A 23,570-nucleotide genomic window follows, 5' to 3' on the forward strand; every position below is an offset into this window, starting at 1 on the left:
CAAATCTATTGATGATTTGCTGACTTGATAAGACTGAAACACTTGGGGGGTTTGTTCCTGTGCAGTTATTCTGCAGGTGCTTGATTGCAGTGTGTCTACAGAAATGTCCTGTGGCTGTCTAAGCATCTTGTGCACAGTCTTGCTTTGTGGCTGGCAGCAGTAGCTGATGAAATGTAGCTTTGGAGAGGAAAGCAGAAGTGTGGAGCCCTGGGGTTACAGGGTTAGATTCGCTTCTGTGCCGTTAATTCTGGCCTGTTTCTCTTGTGGTGCGACTGCCTGGGCTGGACAAGTCTCAAAACTGGTAGCTCATTGTGCTGGGTAAGGACTCAGATGGACACTAGGGCTTCTTGCTAAAAATGTAACTGTGTCAGAGTCTGCTGCAGGGAACAATATTTCTGTGTTCTGTCTCCTAGGAATGCAACAAACCCCGAGAGGCCTTTGGATTTGAACAAGCTGTCAGGGAATATACTCTCCAGAGCTTTGGTGAAATGGCTGATAACTTCAAGTCTGATTATTTCAACATGCCGGTCCATGTGAGTTTCAGCTTTTGTTGGGATTCCTTGTAAGGGAAAAAGAGAAGAGCTTTCAGCTGGTCTTGGATTTTTGCTAAGACATCTTAGCCTTGTTTAAAGAGGCACCATAAGCTTCAAACATGTAAACAAATTATTTAGCTTGCTGGCATCTGGTCTCATTTCAACTTCATTTCACCCTTTCCTTGCAATGGGCAGACAGCTTTTATTGCTTTTTAGAGTTTGCTGCACTGGGCACACTCTAGTTCATGTTCTTGCCCTTTTTTATAAACAGGACTAAGTATCTTGCTCATTTGGCATAGGGGCCCTTTTCCTGCCCTCCCTATGCCTTTTGTCTTGGTTTAGTTTGTCCAGAGGATAAATCTTTGTTTTTCTTCATCTTACAGTATTTTCTTGTAGTCAAGTCAATAGACTGAATCTGTCTGATAATCACAGTGGTTTTGGGTTTTTTGGTTTTTTGGTTATGCATCACAGCAACATTTTTCAAACTAGAATTTCTGCTTTGGTGCAGTTCCACTGTCCTGTGGACTGCATGCAGCACCAAGGTCTTCCTCCTCTCATGGTTCTTTGGTCATTTATGGACATTCTTGCTAAAGCCTCTACCTCTACCTGGGACATGGAACAAAGCTTATTTTAAGAATAAGCTTTGTAAATGAATACATGTAAGAGTAATGATCAATTATATGAAGATCAAACTCCTGAACACAGTTTTATATCTGAATTTCCTTACTGTTGTTCAGAAATCTTGGTCATTATCCTCTGAAATAGTTTGGAATTTGCATGTTGATTTGTTCTCTTTGCTACTTGATTTCTGCTGGCTGTCTCCTGTTCCCCCTGTGTTTTGCTGTGTGTCTGGTGATTCCATCTTTTGTTTATTCCTTCTCTCTGAAACATTCCAGCCACTATGGAGGAATACAGACCAAAACTATGACTTTGAAGAGATGGAGAGGAGAAGGGGGAGTGACCTTGGTGTATGAAAATTCATGGGGAGTTAATAGTGATTTATTGCTTGAATGATAATTTTTTCTTATCTGCACATACCATAACCTCTCTTCTGCTTTCAGATGGTTCCCACTGAGCTGGTAGAAAAAGAATTCTGGAGATTAGTGAGCAGCATAGAAGAAGATGTTATTGTGGAATATGGGGCTGATATCTCATCCAAGGACTTTGGGAGTGGCTTCCCTGTGAAGGATGGCCGACGAAAGCTGATGCCAGAGGAGGAGGTGAGGAACAGCATGTGCAAACTGACCCCATTCTTTGCTCTGTGTAAGATTTCACATTAAGACTTCAGGTCAGAAATCATTGTGGATTTTTTCACGAAGAAATAGTTTCAGGCTTTTACATTCCTTTTGAGCAGGGCATTAATCTGATATTTGAGGTTGTTTTACAGATCTGGTTGCTGATAACCAAGGTCTGTTTCATGATTTAAGTCACACCTGTTTTCTATCACTTAATCTTAGCAGGCAAGATGTGCAAGTTGTTGCAGTTTGTCTGAGTATGAGGAGACTCTTTAATAATATTTTTTCTTTCTTGTTCCAAATCTTTTCATTATAGAGTTAGTTACAGAAATACAATTCTGTCCTCCTTAGGATGTTCCTAATGGGTGAAACAAACTAATTTGATTTAGCTTGTTTCTCTGTATGTACTGTAGTGATGTAGACGCAACATTCAATTATAAAAAATTCTATAAAGATCATCTGGTAAGTGTATTACCTATTTTCTCTCAGACCTTACTATAGCAAAGCAATTATCTTGCTGCTTGTATGCTGAAATTTAGACATAGTAAAGGTGTGGTTTCCTGATTACACAGCCCCAAATCAATTTATACTGCTCACTGGAAGATGTAATCCTGTTCACTATCATCTTCCCCCTCTTCCTGCACCTTCCTGTGTGTACCTTTGTTGGCTATGCTGTGACTGTAGCTGCTTAGTGAGTCAGCACTGATTCTTCTATTTGTATGAAGGTAGTCACTTGAAAAATTTCTTAACCAGATCACTTAAGTCTTCTGACTCACTGCAATGTCTTTGTAGTGTCAGAGCAGAGGAAACAGCAGCAATGTTTGGCTGAGCTGAGGGTCTGACCAGTCCTTTCAGCAGCTATGGGATATATCTAAAATCCCAGTCAATCTGTGCTTAGAGCTTTTGTAAAAGTGGAAAGCAGATTAATGCTAAAGCACAGTAGTGGGCTTTTAAAGCTGTCTGGAATTTAGTTTTTTGAACAAATTGTGTGTATTTGAAAGTAAAGGTGAGAGTGCTTAACAGGTGGTGCTGTCCTCTCAAACATGAGTGTGGAGGAATTTCTTCCCTTGAGAAAACTTTCTGAAGTAATCTGTACAGTAGATCAACATAAAGTGTAGCATGGTAGAATGGGTGTTAAAAAAAGCTGAAATAGTAACATGAGATTCACTGTGTTTACAATTTCAAGTTTTCCTATATTACTGAAGATTTCTATCTTTGTCTTCTGCTGGCATTGCTGGTATTTTATTCCACCAGAAAAGCATGAAACCTGCAGTCTTGTGATGGGGAAGGAACCAAAACCTAAGTGTATAAGCCTTGATCCAAAGAAGATGAGCTATGTTGAAATGCTAGGACTATTACTAAAATCTTAGTGTGATTATTTGAGGACTAGGATATTTAAGGAACAATTTCTGGGTTTGATCTTCCATTGTTGCAGGAAATATCCCATTATCTACTATAGAAATGGATTGGCTGATGTTTTCATTTATACTTTCCTTTTCTGCACTTGGTGGTGTCCTTATGTTCTTCTGATTTGTTCAAATTTTCCTCTTTTGGCAGGATTATGCTCTCTCTGGTTGGAACTTGAACAACATGCCCATTCTGGAGCAGTCAGTCCTTGCTCACATCAATGCAGACATCTCTGGCATGAAGGTGCCCTGGCTGTATGTAGGGATGTGCTTCTCCTCCTTCTGCTGGCACATTGAAGACCACTGGAGCTACTCCATCAACTACCTGCACTGGTATGGGCTGTCCTTTGTGCATCTACCTGACACTGCCCTGTTGGCTTTAGGAAGTTTGTGGTTCCATTTCCAAGTGCCTCTGCACACTGAGGACATTTGTAAATGAGAAGCTGAATGTGCAGAGTGGTCCCTGTTCTTGGCTGTGGCTGATTGAAGGTGGATATAGATGCTTTTTAAAGCATTGTAGTGGGTGCAAGGCAAAGCATTCAATTAAGGCAAACCCAGGACAAGCATGTTAGTGCTTTTCATTAACTGATGAAATATTCTTGTGTGGCCAACATTCCAGTGTCACCATAAAATTGTGCTTTACAGGATCCTATATTTTTAAGCAAGTTTTTTTGTTTAGAACTGAGTTAAGAATTCACTGGTTCCCTCCTTTATGATTTAAAATTGGGATGTCTGTGTACTAGAAGTGGAGTCTGCTGTCTCATGGCTTCTAGAGGCATCAGAGTTGACTGTTCAGCAGCAGATCCATGTATACACAGAAATACTCCTTGTAAAAAGAAATTTGGAAGTAATTCTGCCTTTTGGAACAGCCCTGCAAGTGTTGTGCTGTTCAGCTTTTGTGTCTGAATAGAAGACTCGTGACAGATTAACTTTGGGAATTGCAGTGTTCTCAGTTCCTCAGGCATGAATGAAGGAGCAGGGGGGAAGACGGGGAGGGAGCTGTGGGAAGCTTTAGAAAGGTTGCAGGACACGTGGGAGAGATGAGCTGATGGCCTTCAAACCATCAGCTCAAAAAAGCTGCGCATCTTTGAAGAAGCACGTTTGCCAGCAAGGTCTGATGGGCACGCTCGGGAAGGGCATTACTGTTGTTCCCGTCTGAGTTGCTGTTGAGCGGATCCGTGTGTCCGTCCGGCGGGGTCCGTGTGTCCGTCCGGCGGGGGCTCCGTGCGGGCGTTGCCGGCTGCTGCCAGCAGAGGGCACCGCAGCCCGCCGGGAATGCTGCTCCCGCCTCTGCCATAATGCACGTCCACAGGTCTGTTTAAGCAGATTGCTGCTTGTACTTCCTAAAATAGAGTAAAACAGATTTTACAAATAAATCTCACCTCTGTAGATGCTAGGGCTGCCAGTTAGTTTTGGTTAAGAAAGGAATGGAATAGTGCTTGATTGATTATTTGGTTAGTTTTGGTCCTGTTAATCTTTTTGTTCCCTCATACTTAACTAATCCAGGTTGTTTGGCATCTTTCATCTGAATAGTCCAGTGGATCCCAAAGTTTTAGTAATTAGTTAGGAATTAGAGAGATTGTATTTTACTCCACTGGCTGTTCTGTTGGTTTTAGAAAAATAACTTCAAGCCTAATTGAATGGAGGAGTACCATGATCTTTCTTAGACTGTAGGTGTGATAGCCAAGGTTTTGTTTATTATACCTAATTCCTTCTTCCTGAAGGAAAATAATTGCCCATTTTATCCCTTTGGGGAGCATGGTAAGTGACAATTATCTTCCATGTTAAGCTTGTCAAGGCAAATCTTCTCCCAAGTATGTGGAGAATTGCATTGGAGTGTAACCGATTTTTCAGATGAGAGTAATACATCCTGAAGAAGATGCTTGTTGATTGAGGACATTTTTTTAATCTAGGTGTAAAATGGCTGATGAGGACAGTGCTGCTGGCTGTGAGGCGTGCTTTAGAGCTGGGTGGCACCATCAGATCCCTCTCTCACTTGTATTCATTCCTGTGCTTGTGTTTTGTAGGGGAGAGCCGAAGACATGGTATGGTGTGCCCTCTCATGCAGCAGAGCAGCTGGAAGATGTGATGAAGGAATTGGCTCCTGAGCTGTTTGAATCCCAGCCTGATCTCCTGCATCAGCTGGTCACTATTATGAACCCCAATGTGCTGATGGAACATGGTGTACCAGTGAGTAGCACACAAGCATTTTTTTACATAAGCACTTCTACATGCTCTCTTTTTTGCATTCTCTGCCAGATTTGTATAACAATGGTTTGGCATAACTCTGAAGAATTTTTATGGTAGGCATTTGCATATTCATTACTTATAGGGTGTTTTTAAAAGCTGTTTTCTAGATTCTTCTGTAGGCTAACCAGGAAATTTAAATTTTCTCATAACAGAAGTGAGTGTGCCAAGCTTCCTGCATAAAATACCTTCCAGGACAAGCATATGCTGTGTATTACAGTTAATTTTTAATTAAAAAATCCCCTCCCTTGTGTAACAGAAAGTTGGTCTGCAATCCCTTTAAAAGCTCTTGACAGTAAAATACTTGTCTTACATGCAGTAGAAATCTCAGCATTGCAAAATGCTTTTCTGACCTAACATAATTGACTGCAGACCTCTAAGCAGCAGTCACTATCATTTGCTTTTGTCTTAGGATAAATTGCTTCCCTGGCAAATGCCCCAACAAAGCAAACCATAAACTTTTTTCCAGAAGCTTTTGCATTTTGTGGTACAATGGATTAAATGATGATAGAGAAACATCCCTTTTGGGATTCATAAAGACAGTTTTCAACTGTTGCTTATATATTCAGCTCTTTTTGAAAAAGGCTGTAAATTGAGTATTCATGTTCAGAAGGCAAAAACAATCCTTACCACTACTGGGATAGCTGTTGCCTGTGGTGATCTATGGGTACAGAAAGTGGTGTTCAAACATCTTGTACTTTGGTGTGTTAAGCTGTTGCACGTTGCACATTTTTTCTTTGCTTTGTCCTCCCTTTTTTTAGGTTTTCAGGACAAATCAGTGTGCTGGCGAGTTTGTTGTGACCTTTCCTCGTGCCTATCACTCTGGATTTAACCAGGGATATAACTTTGCTGAAGCTGTGAACTTCTGCACTGCTGACTGGGTCTGTTCTTTTGTATATAGTTGCTATATGACTTCTGCAAGTGGTGTGTTAGTAACTTAACTACCTGAACACTCTTTTTCAGTTAAATAGTGTATTTTGTATTTATAGTTCTTGGGACAGCAGTTAGAAACTGAGGGAAGTTTCATTATACAAAGTAATTCTAATTTTAGGCAACTTCAAACTGAAACTTTGAGCTCATGTTCTTCCTTTTTAATTACTGGTTAACCAAAAAGTGGCATCTCACAGTACCTTTAGCTGTGATACCACTTTCTGAATTTGATACAGGTCTGGGTCCTGTCTTGAAGTACTGCTGTGATTTGAATGTTGGAGATAGGCTTATAAGAGTCTTTGTTCCTCCTTTGTGCCAGCTCCTTGTGCCTTTTGATCATATTAGTGCTGTTCTGATAGCTGTGCCACAGCAGTGCATAGCTCATGTGGGTTGTTCAGGAAATTGTCAAAGGAGTGTTCTGTTACTATCCAGGCTTTACAGTTGGAAGTTAGGATCTCATCTCTAGTTCATCTATCTCTAGCTTTGTTTTTTATACTACAAATGGAATTGTAGCCCTTTTTCAGAGACTTTAATTCTTTTATCAGAAGAATTGTCTGCAGGACTGGTAGTGTGTCAGGGCTCTTTTCTTTCCTTTCCTCCAGCACTCATGATTGAATATGAGTGTAGCCTCTGTGAAAAACTGCACCAGCCATGTGAAATTTCTTTTGCCTATGTAAAATGTAACCAGAAATATGTGCAGCAAATTCATTTAGCATCTTTTTGCTTTAGGAGGCACAAAATGAGTGATTCCAGTTTTGGTTAACTGTAGGAATCTTAATGTTAAATGGCTGTGTGCAAGCATAGTAATATCCAGAGGGGAATGTATTCACCCTAGTGTAGACCAGATGACTTCTCTTTGGTGCCAGTTTCTTGCCACTGGAAATAAAAAGAGCTTATTCAACTCTTAAACTTTAGTTTCTACGTTAGGTGCATAAGGTTATGGAAGATGCCCCTCCCCAGCATTGATACCCTCTCTGTCCTCATCTGTGACATGATTTAAGGTTGTTAGAATTTTATTGAATACAGGGGAATGATTGGCATCTGACTCCATTGATTCAGAATGCTGAACAGTTGCTTTATTAAACTATATTATATTACATTATACTATATTATAGTGAAGAATACTAAAAGGATACTATATTATACTACACAAAGATACATACTAAAGAAAAACTTGTGACTTGAGACAGCCAGGACACAGCTTTCACCCAATAGGCCAATTAATACAAACAACCATCACCAGAATCCAATTAAGAACTCCCTTCAAGTGAACCATCTTCCTGACACATTCCACATGTGCAAAAACAGCAGGAGCAGCAAGTAGAGATAAGAATTGCTTTCTCTTCTCTCTGTGCTTCTCCAGGAAAAAACCTGAGAGAGAGAGAATTCTCTCTCTCTGTTTAGAGAATGTGAATGCCACAGAATTTTCTCTGTCTCATCAAAGACAACTCTTGGGTTGTCTTTTCCCATTTTTTCTCCAAGGAAGGAGACTGGAAACTGAGAGATGATTTTTTTTTTTCCCCCTGAATGATGATGATGATGATGTTTCTGTAGCTCCCCATTGGACGCCAGTGTGTCAGTCACTACCGGAGGCTGGGACGTCACTGTGTTTTCTCCCATGAAGAGCTGATCTTCAAGATGGCTGCAGATCCAGAGTGCCTGGATGTTGGGCTGGCTGCCATGGTCTGCAAGGAGATGACTCTATTGATAGAGGAGGAGACACGCCTGAGGGAGTCTGTTGTACAGATGGTGAGTAATAAATGCTTGCAAAAGAACTTTCTGCTTCCCTCTCCCCCTGCTTGCATTAAAATTTTTGAGCAAGTGGCTAATTCTTCTTGTCAGGGAGTGTTGATGTCTGAGGAAGAGGTGTTTGAGCTGGTTCCAGATGATGAACGTCAGTGTACAGCTTGCAGAACCACGTGCTTCTTGTCAGCTCTGACGTGTTCCTGCAATCCCGAGCGCCTGGTGTGCTTATACCATCCTTCTGATTTATGTCCCTGTCCCATGCAGAAGAAGTGTCTAAGGTACACAGGATTTTTTTTGTCCCTACTTTTCTTCCATGTCTAATAGTTTGCTGTAGCCCAGTGGCCAAATACATTTGGTAATACTTTTTTTCTCCTTCATTTAAGGAGTATTTTTATCCTCTTTGTTTCTTGGTTCTTAGGCAAACAGGTGTTGTACATGTGTGGTATTTTTGGGGTCCCCTGTTGTGGGGAGGAAAGATGAATCTGACTCTATGTTCTTAAAAGGCTAAATTATTATTTTATGATAATATATTAAAGAATACTATACTAAAACTATACTAAAGAATAGAGAAAGGATACTTACAGAAGGCTAAAAGATAATGATTTAAAACTCATTACTCTTTCCTCAGAGTCCGACACAGCCTGTGATTGGTCATTAAGTCAAAACAATTAAGGAATTTGGTCATTGACCATCACATTTGGTCATTTTGGTCATGACCATCACAATTGGTCATTAAGTCAAAACAGTTCACATGTTGGATAAACATTCTCCAACCACATTCCAAAGGAGCAAAACACAGGAGAAGCAAATGAGATAATATTGTTTTTGTTTTACTCTGAGGTGTCTCAGCTTCCCAGGAGAAGAATCTGTAGGGATATGGAATACAAGAAAATAAAGATAGTGTAGAAAGCAATCTTACCCCTAAGGAGTTGCAGCTGAGCCAATTACCAAAGATTAGGAACAGGCTTGAGTTTAACAGGCCACAGCTGTAACCAATAAGAAGAGTGGGGTGGCTGGTTAGGAAGGTAACTGGAGTCAATTGGTTGCTTTGTGAAGAAGAAAGAGTCAGTGCTCTGAGGAGCTGCCCATGAGAAACACCAAGAAACTCTTGTGATAAGGAGACAACAGCATGGAACCCCTGCAATAAGATGACAACAAGAATCCTGGGCAAAGGATTTTTCAGAAAATATGGTAGTGATGTACATGCTCTGTTTTTCTGGCCTTGCTGTAGCTGGAAAAACTCAATATTATTAATATCCTGACTTTCATGTGGGCATTAAAACTTTTCCTGTCTTTTTGCATACCTTCAGGTACCGGTACCCACTAGAAGACCTTCCTTCTTTGTTGTATGGCGTGAAGGTTAGAGCACAGTCTTACGACACTTGGGTCAGTAGAGTTACAGAGGCTCTGTCTGCCAATCTCAACCACAAGAAAGGTCAGACTTCTGTCATTCTTAATAGGATGTCCTGAAACTCCTACATGTGTTCTGTGCTCTCATTAGCCTTGTGCATTTCAAATTGAGCTATGCTGTTGGAACCTTGATTGAAGGCTATTGAAGCAATCTAAAATCTCTCTCTTTTTTTGCATACAAATAATTTATGTGCTTTTATTACAGATGTGATTGAGCTGAGAGTAATGTTGGAGGATGCTGAAGATAGGAAATACCCAGAGAACGATCTTTTCCGCAGGCTCCGAGATGCTGTGAAAGAGGCAGAGACCTGTGCTTCAGTAGCACAGCTGCTTCTGAGCAAAAAGCAAAAACACAGGTAGGACAGGCAGTTTTTCAGTAGTTTCCATCTGCTTCTTTGCTACTTCATTGGACTTGGAAGAGTTTAAAACCCTGAGGTCTTACTGTGTGCAAGCTTCTTTCAGTGTTTGCTTTCCTTAGTGCTGTGACTCACTGGGAGGGGAGGCAGATACAGTGGCACAAAGGGCCCAAAGGTGGGCTTAGTTGGAATGTTATAAACATTCTGCTTTCAGCTGACTTATGTACTGAAATGTGAAATCCTTTGGGGAAGCTGTGTTTGCTGATGAAGTATTTTGCTGAATGTGTGGGAGAGTTGTAGGGAGAGACAGCTGGAGGTAAAAATGTAATGAAAGTAAGTTTTGACTTTGGGTGTTTGTGACAAAAGGATCTAGGGGAGCACAGCAATACAGAGAGCAAAACCAGTCCATAGTTGGAGCCAATCTGGTATTTTTTGGGAAGGACCATGGGAGACAGTGATGTGTGGCTGAAAGGTAGTGCCTTGCCTCAGTGACTTGGGGCAGTGTAACTCCCTTGGTTCTTTCTCTGTGTTACCTGCCTTGCCTGTGGCTGCCTCAGCATTACTCTGTCTCCTGGCCCTGCCTCAGCAATCTGCTGGATGTGTTCTGCTCTCCTAAACTTTCAGGAGCATGTTCTTCCTTCTTTCCTGTACGTTTTGTGCACTGAATAATAAGTCCCATAGAAAATAGCTCAGTGAGGTGACTGTAATTCTTGTGGCAGTAGCTGTACAGTAAATTTATGTAGCTTGTTCCCCTGTTGAGGATAAGATTTGGTTTTGTAGTTGGTTGTATTTCTTGCCTGTGTGGTTTTTGTGTATTACCTAAGACATTTTGAGGGAGTAAAAATTAAATACCTTGTTAATTATAATGCCCAACTTTGCTACACAGAACATAATCCATATATCATATTGGCTTGAATTTGAACACTAAAATGTTACTTGCACCACAGATACAAGTGTAGCAATCTGTTCTAACTGGAAAACTGTTAGACAATAGAGAAGCATTTTGTCTGTATTTGGAGGCTAAAGAAAGCTCTCCTGATTGTTTTTTATTGCTTGTAGAACCTCACTGCCACAGAAGTATTACTCACTTAGAACTCTGATCCAGGTGGGGGAAACAGCATGACATGGGTTGCATTTCCCTGTTCTAGTGAAATATAATTATTTTGGTAGCTCCCAGGTGTTCCTGGTCTGGTGCTGCTTCCTCCTCTTCCTCCTGCTGTTGGAGTATAACAGTCCTTAGGTTGCTGAGATACATATATATAATTATATATATGTAAGAAGATATAGCTAACTCTTCAGTTAGTTATTTGGTGGGTTTCCAGATTTACCCCAAGAAAGACAAGGGGTAGAAGGATTTGGCAGCTTTCAGTGTTATGTCTGATCTAAAGAGAAAAGATTTTTATGAGGCCCAAAAAGGACTTGTATATACATTTGAGGGCTGTCATATGCTAACTAAAAATATTTTACAGAATTGAGGTTTGAGGAAGATCTTGAAGCTTCTTTGGACAGTGCCAGGCAGTGTAATTATAAAGGTCATCTTTAGCTGCTTCTGTAACATTTATGTTCATATTTAAAACCTGGAGAAGGATCACATTTACAGAAAGGATAAGGTTATTAAAAAAGCAAATTAAAAGCAAGTGCTCAAACAGAGCAATTTGGTAGGGATTAATGCACCAATAAACTCATGGTCAAATGTAGCAGAAGAAAATCTGTGTCTTACCCACCTCTTTTTAAATAAACCCCGATAATGGATAGCTGTGAAGTTCTCTCCCATATTCTAGTCCTAGATCTTTGCCTTCTCCTGGAAGTTGGGAGTTTCCACAGGCAGGGATAATTGTACCTGTTTGTGCAGCATGTCGTGCTGTGCCAGTCTGTGGTTGGATTAAGGCCAGAATGCCAGTGTGACACTGCTGAGTGTCCCCTCCCTCAGTTTTGTCCCTTGGAGCCCTCTACCCCTTTACCCTCACTCAGGGATTTTGGGGGCACAGCAGGTTTGCTGCAGCCACTGCTCCTCATCACTGTCTGCAGAAGCAAATCAAAGCCTGCAGGATTCTTTATTCCTCTCTGAGGTTTAGCTGGTATGTAATGATATTTGATCATTAATCTAAATTTTACAACATAACTCCATAGCATAAGACAGAATTTCTTTTCTTTACTCTTTCTGTAGTATTCAAATGTAGATTCATTAGCAGGGAACAGCTCTTGAGTATTTCAAATATCTGTTGTACTTGGGAAGTTGTGCCTGCCAGTGATCTGTATGCCAAGTATTTAATTTATGCAGTGTGTCACTTTCAAGTCTTTTACTCCATTCAATGGGCTTGTTACACTTGCTTTGAGGGATATTTAATGGAAATGTCTTTGCAGAACTTGTCCCACTGAATATCAGTCCTCTGTTGCAAGGTCAGTTTCAGCAGTTCTCCAGCTACAAGAAAGAAAGCACTGGTTAATAAGACTTGTGTTCAGGGCCTGTTGCTGTTACATATCTCAGAGTTCTTGTCAGTGCCTGGCATGTGAGACAACTTCCTGTACTGCCTAAAGCAGATTTATTTGGGCTTATTCTTCTACTTGTAACAAACTCAGTTTGGAACTCACCTAGACAGTTGTACCTCTGAAAGGCAGGGTAAATGATCCTGAAGGGGCTTAGGGGAATTGTATTATATTTTGTTTTCAGGATTTTGGCATTCTTGTTCAGTTCGAATTACATTTTTCTTTTTGAGTTCTTAGGTGATTAAATACTTTTGCTAACTTCTCAGTAATCCTGATTGATAATTTCTGTCACTGATCATCATCTTATCTCTCACCTGATATTTAATTATGCCCATTTGTACAGCAGAGTGAGCCAAGACAGTGGAAGGACACGGACCAAGCTGACCATGGAGGAGCTTAAAGCATTTGTGCAGCAGCTGTTCAGCTTGCCCTGTGTCATCAGCCAGGCCCGACAAGTCAAGGTAAGTTTGCATCTGCTCCTCTGATCATGGTGTGCCTTTTACTTTGTTCTGGTTTTGTGGTAGTATGTTTTTCTAAACAGATAATTTTGCCTGGTGTAGAGGATGAAAAGCTTTGGATGTAAAACATGTGTGCACTTTTTCCAGGTGCCTGGTACAACAGGTGTTGTCAGATGTGGTGGTGCAGCTATACAGAGATAGAAGATCCCTTTCCCCTGTCACTGTCCAGACAGCCCAGTTCTAAATCTCAGACCCAGTGACTCTTATTCCATCATCATTAATGCTCTCTGTAGAGCTTAAGTTTCTGGCTAAATCCTACCTTTTATATGTTTTTGTAGAAACCTCTGAGTGTTACCCTGCTGTGCTTTTTCAGGGCAGCAGGAAAGCAGTGCCACATTGTCATTCCATAAATACATCTCAGCCTTGCTTTCCAGGCTACAGCCTTCTTAATCTGTATGCATGGCCTGCATTTCTTGCCCTTCATATATATCTTTGCACCTGTCTCTGGATGAATCTAGACTAATAAGCAATCCAGATCATACTGATTCCCCTGGCTGCTATTGCCATTTATCATTCTGGCACTCTGCATCATAGCAAGTGTTTTCAGCAGCAGTCTTAATTTGTTTCTCTGTCACTGGTGATGAAATACTAAACAGCGTTTCACCTACTAACCAGCTTGTAGAAAACTCCTTAAGAAGCATCCTTAATAAAGATTTTTTGCCTAGAGAAATGCTTGAGATGTGTGTTAATCACTTATTAACCTGCATGCTCTGCTTGTACAGTTTTACATGTGTTGTATAGTACTCGATAGAGGGCCTGAAATCCTGTACATTACCATAGGTGCAGCTGCTGCTGCATAGCCAAACATACAGCTGAAAAATAAATTAGTTTTTTTTTTAGAAGGCCCCTTTTCCATAAGTGTTTGTTAGTGTTGATGTCCTATTCATGAGTTTTATATAAGCTTTTCCATGATAGTTCAGTGTTGATAAGAGAGACTTCACACTGGAATTTCTTATTGTTTACATTATATTGGCATTTTTTTCTGAAAACAATTTCTCTCAGAAAACCATAGGGCTCTAGTGTGCATGTTTGCCAGGCTTGTTGATTGATGCTGTCTTTGTCCTTCAAAGGCTGGCATCTAATAAAGTGGAAAGTGCTTTCTCATCCTCATATGATAGGATAGTTTTATTTCACTTCTTTACACACGCATTAGTATGTAATCACACATATTAGTATTAGTAAAAACACTTACTAATATTTATTAATGAAATGTTATCATCATCTATTAGGTAGACATGTAAGATGGTTCTCAGAAGGGCTTTTTTTTAAATGTCTTTAAGACTTGCTTCTAATTAAAACATAATTCATAAATGAGAGGGCTGCAGGCATAAAATTAACGCTTAATAGTTTCAGCTTGTATTTTTGTCTAATGCCTTCTCCCAGCTAGTCCATGTTCCCCCACCCCTCAGCATTAGGAAGGAGTCTGGTTCTAGTTCAAGCACTCTGCCTATGCATGTGCATGCTCTTGAAGCCTCAGCATAATCACTAGTCAATAAATAAATAATTATCATTTTCCTGATTACAAACTGTAGTCTTTTCATTTCTGAATGAAGTCAGATAATGATGATTTATGCCTAAGCACTCACTGGCTTTTAACATGGAATTTGAATGCAATTATCCATCATGATGAATAGCAAAATAATTGTCATGTTGGATGATGAATATTTTCTAACACAGAAGGCTTTGTAATTATTAAACTGTAATAATTTACTGTTGCCACTATGAAGCATTCAGAGTATGTTCCCTAAATCAAAATCTTTATAATGTAGATCTTGTTTTTTCTTATAAATGCCTTCTGATTTTCAGACAGACATGAAAAGCAGCATCAGCCAAAAAAGGCAGTAAGCTAAGGGTTAGGAAATGTAGGGTTTGCTCCTTGTTGTGCCATTGGCTTGCTGTCAGAAATGCCTGTCTTGTGAGAGACTTGGAGGTGAATCCATGGAGTATCCTGGTTGAATGTCCTTGAATGAGTCTCCTGCAGAGATTCTTTCCTGTCTGTTTGCTTTGATTTTTTTTTTCATTGCAGTGCCAAATATGAGGATGAGGACAACTGCAGCAGTGCAGTTGGATTTCTATGAAATTGTCTCCTTTAATAAGAGGGTTTTGTATTTTCATTTCTTTCTTTAGTGCAGTAAATCCCTGATGCTTATAAGTGGTAGTGCTGCTTTAGGGAATATTACTTTCAGACTTGACCATTGTTATTTTTAGGACCTGTGGTATTCATATTCTCACACATTTCTGGCTTGTTATTTCTCCTCAGCATGTTTTTTTCTGCTTTGTGTTGCTGTCATTACTGTAATGCTCCTGACACTATTGAAATGATGACCTGTTTGCAGAAGTCCCTCTTCTCCCCACTATTTTAAAATTAATATTGACTGGGCAGTGCTGAATATTCTCTTTTGTTGGGAGCTGTTGTCATTTGCAGTTGTGCTATTTTAGGTGCAGAGTTTGATGCAACTAATATGCCTAGGGCATGAGACATTAGGCCGTCAAATAAGTTTAGATGGTCTGTTACTTAATTTCTGTCAGACTTGATGGCTTGTGACAGCTAGCTGGCATTGTGTGTAGAAGCTCAGACTGATGATGTGATGATCACATACAGATTTACAGCTGGCTGATCCCTCAGTTGCATTTTCTTTTGGTTTCTGTGGGTGTTTTTTCCTAATTGATTTGTGCTGTATGTTACTTCAGAATCTGCTCGATGATGTGGAGGAGTTTCATGAGCGTGCTCAGGAAGCCATGATTGATGAGATCCCAGACTCTTCCAAGCTGCAGGAGTTGATAGACATGGGCTCTGGCCTTTATGTTGAACTTCCTGAGCTGCCAAGGTTAAAGCAAGAGCTGCAGCAGGCACGGTGGCTGGATGAGGTGAGGTCCACCCTCTTGGATCCCCAGAGAGTCACCCTGGATGTGATGAAGAAGCTGATTGACTCTGGTGTGGGCTTGGCACCACATCATGCTGTAGAAAAAGCCATGGCTGAGCTGCAGGAGCTGCTCACAGTCTCAGAGAGGTGGGAGGAGAAGGCCAAGGTCTGCCTGCAGGCCAGGTGAGTGTTCCTTTACAAGCTGTTCTTAGAGGCCACACACTTTGGTGTTTCTCTTTCTCTTTGGTGATGTGAGGTGAAAAGTTGTGCTCTTGAAGCTGTAGTTGGCTTTCTTATTTTGTTGGTTTTTTTTTTTTTTTTTTTAACTCCCCAGGAGTTAGATTGTTCTAGAGTTGGATTTGAGATTGAATTGCAGAAGTGTTGATTCCCTATCATGTTGGGAAGGAGGCTGGGGCTGTGCTTGTTGCTGCTGTCTTTGCTATTCATCCCTCTCCACACAGAACTCTGACTAGGCTACCAACAAGAGACAGCTTTCCTGGTGTTCAGGGGTTGTGATGTTTGCCATTCTAAGCTTGATTGTGCCAAGCCCCTCAGCTTTCTCACCTCCTGTTTGGTAGCCTCCAAGCATAGAGCCATGGTGTCCTACCCTGCAGTGTAGTGGTGAAGCTGCATCACCAGCCTGTCAGATGTATGCCTTGAGATGACTGGTGTTTTGAGAGAAGGCTGGAATTGGGTTTCTCTTACTCTAGGCCACGCCAAAGTATGATGGCTCTGGAGGGCATCGTGAACGAGGCCAAGAACATCCCTGCTTACCTGCCCAATGTGCTGGCACTGAAAGAAGCCCTGCAGCGAGCTAGAGACTGGACAGCCAAAGTGGAGGCCATTCAGGTAGGGGTTACAGCAGGGACTAGAATCTTCTGCTTGCACTCTTTTATTTGGATATGTCCTTTATTCCTAGCACCTCTCCTCACTAAGGTGGCCTGAAGAGAAGCCTTGCTATGGCTCTTAGATGTGCTTACCAGAGCTCGTGTACTTGATTTTCTGCATTTGTTTCCCCACTGGCTATCCAATTTCTATTTCCCTTCCTTTTATGTATTTCAGAGCAGATATAAAAGCCAGCAAATTCATTATGATATGGTATTTCGTTTTGGAACTGATCAGCATGCTGTCACTGAAAATGTTTAGCTGCAGCAGAGGGTGCTCTCAGGTTTTCAGTTTTGGATCTGTCTGTGGAAGTTTTGTTTTTTATGGAAATTTGTTTTTTTCTTTTCTCCCTAAAATATTGCAAGATTTAATGGCAATGGTGGCCAGAATTTTCTGAAAGAGATGAGTTAGTTCAGTAACCTCTCCTATTTGTCTACCCACACGACTTGGTCCCAAGCTCTGTGATATTTGTTGGTGCTGGTCACTAAACTAGAATGCTTATCTTATACCAGGTATTGTTGGGAGTTGAAATGAGAATCCAAGTAGATTTCACATCAGCCCTTATACAACAGAGAGCATTTAGATAACTGTCTGGAAATGGAATGTTGTCTTATTCCCTAAGCCAGTTGGCTATATCAAAATGACTATTAAAATAAAAGCTGTATGAGAGAATTGTTTAAAATAACAATAGATTGTCACTGCCTAAAACAGAGTTCCATAGGAAAGGAAAGGAGGGCAGTGTTTCAAAGTAGTGTATGGCTTGAAATTAGACTGGCAGCTGATATAATGGTGGAATTGTTGGCTTAGAACAATTTATTTCACCCCAGAATGGGAGCAACTATGCATACCTGGAGCAGCTGGAGAGCTTGTCTGCCAAAGGCCGCCCCATCCCGGTGCGCCTGGATGCGCTGCCCCAGCTGGAGTCCCAGGTGGCTGCAGCTCGTGCCTGGAGGGAGCGCACGGGAAGGACCTTCCTCAAGAAGAATTCCAGCTACAACCTGCTACAGGTGAGCAGCACATACTTCCCTGTCAGGAGAAGGAAAGAGAGGAAGGGAAGAACACACTGCTCTGTCAGAAATTGGTCATGATGGCCCTCAGTTGTCTGGAGGGAAGAGATGGTTTAGTGACACTGGATTACAGATCCTTTTCAGAATAGAATAGAACTTCAGCTGTTATTGGGTGAAAAGAAAGAAAAAGGCAGAAAATCTGTTTGGTTAGTCCTGTTTTATGTATAGACAACCTCATCTCTTACTTGTGAAAGAAGAGGGAAAGTAAAGCATTTTGTTTGTCATTGAAGAAATGTAGACCTGAAATGGGCACAGACCTGTCTCAAGTAGATAAATGTTTTCACTTGCCTTGCTGTTTAAATGCTAAGAAAATAGATATATATTTTATAAACTGTTCAACTATAAGAAAAAAATTAGTCAGCTACTATTTATTTCCCTTCAGTGAATGTAGTGACTGTCCTTGTTTTAATAAAAATCAATCATGTGTTTGAAGATCTGTCTTATCTACTTGACAGACTTCCTTTTTGTAAGGAAAACAGTTCCAGTTCAGCTGCATTCTCAGAGGCTCTATTTTTATTCTCTTATGTTGTTGTTAATTCTCTGAGGTTTGTCTTCACTTTTAGTGAGATGTCCAAATCCAGACAGAATCCCCACTCTCTGACTTTCTCTAGTGCTGTGTGGAGTGCAGTACTTACATCTTGTGTCTCAAAGGGGGCCGGGCACTAATGTTTAATGTTTTCCAGTGGGATTTTCCCTATTGCAACCACATCACACTCATTTTTGTTCACTTTGTGATACATTCTAGATACATCTTTTTCTCTATATTCTTCTGCTTAACTAATTATTTAATATGTTCTGGTTTTGTGTTTTCCTGAATGTAGCAATTTGAGCTTTCCTATATTGAATTTAATTTGCTAGATTTTATATTTATGTATACATTCCAACTAGTCACGATGACTTAAAGCTTTATTCTTGTCCTTAAAAGTGCTTTTCAGCCTCTCATATCAATATTGAAAGGCTTATAGTGTACTTTTAGGGGTTTTTCAGGCACCAAATTGCTGATGTAAATATGAAATAATTTTTAAGACTTGATTTATAGAGGCCCCTTATTGTATTTGTGTGGTGCCCCAATGAAGGAAGGAATGATGAATCTGACTCCATGTTCTCAGAAGGCTAATTTATTTTTTTATGATACTACATTATATTAAAGAATAGTATACTAAACTATACTAAAGAATACCGAAAGGACACTTACACAATGCTAAAAAGATAATGAAGAAAAAACTTGTGACTCTTTCCAGAGTCCCAACACAGCTTGGCACTGATTGGCCATTGAGTCAAAACATTCACATCAGAAACCAATGAAACAATCACCTGTTGGTAAATGATCTCCAAACTTATTCCACATGTGAGCGCAACACAGGAAAAGCAAATGAGATAAGAATTTGTTTTCCTTTTTCTCTGAGGCTTCTCAGCCTCCCAGGAGAAAAAGCCTGGGCAAAGGGATTTTTCAGAGAATGTGAATGCCACAGCCCCTGAAGGGAATGCTGAAGTATGAATGTCTAGCTGCATGTTGGTGTGCTGGTATATGGATGATAGTGTAGTCTGAATAAATTCTGTAATTAATCAGAAAACACAGTGGCTCAGTTTGACCTGCCATGTCACTGGTTGCTGATCACATTGCAGTTCCCTAACTATGAGATACTTCTCTCCTTATCTGTTTATTCTCTTTTTCCTGTTAGTTGACAGGTATCAGAGGGGTTAGATTGCAGGGTAGTTCTTGTTCCCTGGTGCCACTGTTGTCATTCCTTGGTGAGATGTCCCTGACAGGATGAGTTTCCTTGGTGGTTCCAGGTTCTGAGCCCACGGACTGATATCGGTGTTTATGGGAGCAGTAAGAACAGGCGGAAGAGGGCGAAGGAGTTGATGGAGAAGGAAAAGGAGAAAGATCTTGACCTGGAATCCCTGAGTGAACTGGAGGATGGGCTGGAGGAGGCCAGGGATGCTGCAGCTGTGGTAAGGAGCAGTGAAAGGCGGTGTCTCCTGCCTGTGTGGGCTTAAGTCATCTCTAATCTGTAGAAATTCTAGAAATAAATGAATTTCACTGAAAGAGATACCTCATAATCTGGTGTTTACCTCATAATCTGACACAAGAATGTAGTTCAACTTTAATTGCAGTGAAAGTAGAGTTCAGAGTGTTACTGCTGGTATTTAATAACATTAGGTATGTGTAAGACTTAAATGCTCTTGGGTTAGTGTCTGTTGCTGCTCATCTAATATTAACATTTATTGAAATCATGTGGAAATAATGAGGTGCAGCTCTGCCTTATCAGGACCAACACATACTTGGTTAAGTCAATTTTGTGATCTGCCTGCAAATGCTTGGTCATGGACACTGGGCTGGAGGGATTGTTTTATTTGGTTCCTCTTTTTTGGAGGATACTCATGCTGCTTATCAGAATAATTTGCTGATATCTGGCTGCCCTTTCCCTGGTAGCAAAGAAAATATATGCAGGGTCATTAATATGGCTTGTACACAATCTATTTTACTGTAGTATGTTTGGTTATAGTTACCTGAAGGGAAACATTTAGGAAGTGCAATTTAGTTCAGGAGATACGTGGTCACTCAGATGCTTCTGAAACAATGCTCAGCTCCATTGTCTCAATAGTAGTTGAATGGAACAGATTCTGACTTCTTCTCTGGAGTCAAAACCTATTCTTCTGGTGGCCTTAGGACAGATTTAATTATAAACTTCAGAAACTTTGTAGATATTGAGAGGGTTATCTAAAGTTTACATAGCATCTCTACCAGAAGGACTCTAGGGAGTAATGAGCAACTGAGGAGGAGGTATCTTAGATAAAGTTTTAATTAGATCATGTAGTTCCTAAATTTTGGGCTAGGCTTAGATCTCTTGATCTTTTTGAGTTAGCTGGTTTTTTTCTGTTTTCTTGTGTTAATAAAATGAAATCTCTCTTAGCTGTGAAGGTCATGACATGTTTTTGTCCTTGCTGGGCAGGTGGCTGTATTCAAGGAGCGGGAACAGAAGGAAATTGAAGCCATGCATGCTCTCAGGGCAGCCAACTTGGCCAAGATGACCATGGTGGACCGAATCGAGGAGGTCAAGTTCTGCATCTGCCGCAAGACAGCCAGCGGCTTCATGCTGCAGTGCGAGCTGTGCAAGGACTGGTTCCACAGCGGCTGCGTGCCCCTGCCCAAAACCAGCTCTCAGAAGAAGGGCTCCAGCTGGCAGGCCAAGGAGGTGAAGTTCCTGTGTCCCCTGTGCATGCGCTCGCGCCGGCCGCGCCTGGAGACCATCCTGTCGCTGCTGGTGTCCCTGCAGAAGTTGCCGGTGCGGCTGCCCGAGGGGGAGGCCCTGCAGTGCCTGACAGAGCGAGCCATGAGCTGGCAGGACCGAGCACGGCAGGCCCTGGCCACTGATGAGCTGTCCTCCGCTTTGGCCAAGCTCTCCGTGCTCAGCCAGCGCATGGTGGAGCAGGCGGCTCGAGAGAAAACGGAGAAAATCATCAGTGCAGAGCTGCAGAAGGCAGCAGCTAATCCTGACCTGCAGGTAGGGATGGGAAGGTCTTGCTGTTCCCTCTGCTTGCTCTGATTTAGTGTCTGTAGGAGAGATGGGGGGGTAGGACGGTCAGGACGAATGGAGATGAGAGGTCTCCGAAGCCAGGTTGTGGAACTTGTGGTTTATTGCAAAGGGCCTGGGTGTAGGGCCCCTACTTGGAGCTGCCAGCCACAGCTCAGAGCAGGCCTGAGGGAAGTAAAGACAGTGGTAAAAAGAGAGAAGGCAAGAGCATGGTAAAGAGAATGAGAGAGTGAGGAAGTGTAAAGAGAGCGAAGTTCCCATGACAATATCATAAATCTACTTCTGTACTGAATGTTCTGATTTTCACTAGCCAATCTAGTACAAGATACAGATCCTATAGCATTTACATACAGCCTATAAGAATCATTACATTACCATACTGTGTTACATTTTAAACCCTAAAAGCTACTCTTTGGACCCCTTCTGCCAAGCTAGCAGAATCTGCTCTGATCCTTGGCCCTGTCTGCAAGCAGAGGGTATTGTTTAATCAAAAGGGGATTACCTTCAGCTGACCATACCATTGTTTTCCAGTTGTTCACTAACTAAGGTATCTCCAAGCTTGCTTACATTTCAGTCTTGCTTAGTTTCCATATTCTCAAAATCTTTTGCCAGGCAATCATATTTATTAGGCATTCCTGTTTCATCTTCCCCAACAAGTGTGTCAAAATGTCTTATTTTTCTTGGAGAAGGGTGGGGGAGAGGGGAGGGCAGTGAAAAGCTGAGGACTATACATGGTAAAACTTAGTTTAGTGCTCTACAGGTTTTGGCTGGCTTCTGTTTTGTACATTGCTGCTCCAGGAGCAGGTCTGTTCCTCTGTACTCATTGTCAACAGCAACTGCTGAAGTTGCTCAGAATTTTAATTATTTCCATACTGTTGACTTCTAAGGATTGGGTTTTTTTCAGTTTTTGATACGTAGACGTGTTCCAGTGTGTTTAAAAAAAGATACAGATCATTCTGCATTGTGTCTGTAAGAAACATCAGGTCAGCTGTAACAGCTGGGTACAGGCCTCAAGATGTGTAAAACAGTTCCCACTTTGGTGTCCAAATTCCATTTTCCTCTTTACAGAATCCAGCCTCTCAATATTTATAACTTCTCATGGATTGTCATTCACAAGCATTTTGGTGTCCTGTTAGTAAATTTCAGCAAGGAATGTAGTCAAACACTGATAGCTGACCATAGCTGACCTCTTCACCTTGAGAGTGAGGGCAGGTCATGTTGTGGTGAAGAAGCTGTAATTTGTAACACTGAAGAACAATATCTAGATCTTTCCAGTCACTATTATTAAAAAACAGGTAATCAGAATCTAACCAAACCTTTTACTTGGATGTTTCCCTATCTTTTTTCACATCTTGCTGTAACTGGTCTCTTTTGTGATGTCCAGGCAGTTATCCTCAAGCCAGAAGAACCACTGTTTTCTTTGTTAATAACTCTAGGTTTTACAGATTTTTCTGGGAAATTTTATTGTTTCATTTCCATATTTAATTTTTTTTTTTAGGGGCACTTGACAAGTTTTCAGCAGTCAGCCTTTAACAGAGTGATAGGGAGTGTGTCCTCGTCCCCACGGCAGACTTTGGATTATGATGATGAAGAGACAGACTCTGATGAAGACATCAGGGAGACATATGGCTATGACATAAAGGTAGGTAATCCAGAGAGGTTTGTTTGCATGGAATAAATACAGAACACCTGTCTTTTAATCCATTTTTTCCAGAATATTTACTGTATTTAAAACTAGCTGTTTATATTCTCTGCCCTAGTGCCTGTGGCAGAAGAGGTACTTCCTGATTTTTATCTCAATGTCCCCATTCTCTCAACTGTTGTGAAGTTTTGTAATGTTTTTATGCAAAATTTCCAAAGTCCTTTCCACCTTTTGAATTTCAAAAGATGCCTTTTAATGCTGAGGAAAAAGACACACTTAAAAAGGGATTTGTATTTATAACAGCCTGGAGGATGAACATTGTCTTTATGCCCCATTCAGAGATACCATGAGTCATAAGAATCTATATGAAGAGCTCTTGGAAAGTTTTTGCTACAGCAAAAAGATCAGCCTTCAAAAACTGCATGCTGTGTAAGAAGTTTCCTGATGCCAGAGCTTTGTTCATGTTTTCATACCTTCCTCTTCATTCAGCCCTTGTATAAAGCAAGTACATGTGTTCCATTTTGGAGTGTGGAGTTTTTTGAGACAAGATGTCTGGATCATATTGTAAAATTAGTGTCTGGATTTAGTACAGAAATTGTAACTGCAGTTAAATTTCTGAGGTGTTTTATTGAGAGAAGAACTTTCATGAGAAAAGGCAGTTGTGGAGAAAACCATGTGTTTTCAAGGTCTTGAAATGTCCTTTTG

General features: G+C 41.0%; 1 protein-coding gene across 2 annotated transcripts in view; it reads left to right on the forward strand.

Moving 5' to 3' along the window:
- The window catches only part of KDM5A (lysine demethylase 5A), a 52,243-nt gene that overhangs the window by 18,506 nt on the left and 10,167 nt on the right, over window positions 1-23,570 (forward strand). Inside the window, exons 9-24 of one of the 2 annotated variants that reach the window (XM_071422250.1) lie at window positions 414-533; window positions 1,595-1,753; window positions 3,326-3,507; window positions 5,202-5,364; window positions 6,183-6,302; window positions 7,906-8,100; window positions 8,194-8,375; window positions 9,408-9,532; window positions 9,713-9,863; window positions 12,697-12,811; window positions 15,560-15,915; window positions 16,443-16,581; window positions 17,445-17,624; window positions 19,479-19,640; window positions 20,642-21,193; window positions 22,722-22,865. In XM_071422250.1, coding sequence (XP_071278351.1) covers window positions 414-533; window positions 1,595-1,753; window positions 3,326-3,507; window positions 5,202-5,364; window positions 6,183-6,302; window positions 7,906-8,100; window positions 8,194-8,375; window positions 9,408-9,532; window positions 9,713-9,863; window positions 12,697-12,811; window positions 15,560-15,915; window positions 16,443-16,581; window positions 17,445-17,624; window positions 19,479-19,640; window positions 20,642-21,193; window positions 22,722-22,865 — 3,045 coding nt within the window. Of the gene's footprint in view, window positions 1-413; window positions 534-1,594; window positions 1,754-3,325; window positions 3,508-5,201; window positions 5,365-6,182; window positions 6,303-7,905; window positions 8,101-8,193; window positions 8,376-9,407; window positions 9,533-9,712; window positions 9,864-12,693; window positions 12,812-15,559; window positions 15,916-16,442; window positions 16,582-17,444; window positions 17,625-19,478; window positions 19,641-20,641; window positions 21,194-22,721; window positions 22,866-23,570 lie in introns of both variants that reach the window. The other variant, XM_071422249.1, reaches the window with a different exon arrangement.

This window comes from Agelaius tricolor, unplaced genomic scaffold (genome assembly GCF_023055355.1).
Source record: "Agelaius tricolor isolate 1412-34295 unplaced genomic scaffold, bAgeTri1.0.p SCAF_3, whole genome shotgun sequence".
Taxonomy (NCBI): domain Eukaryota; kingdom Metazoa; phylum Chordata; class Aves; order Passeriformes; family Icteridae; genus Agelaius; species Agelaius tricolor.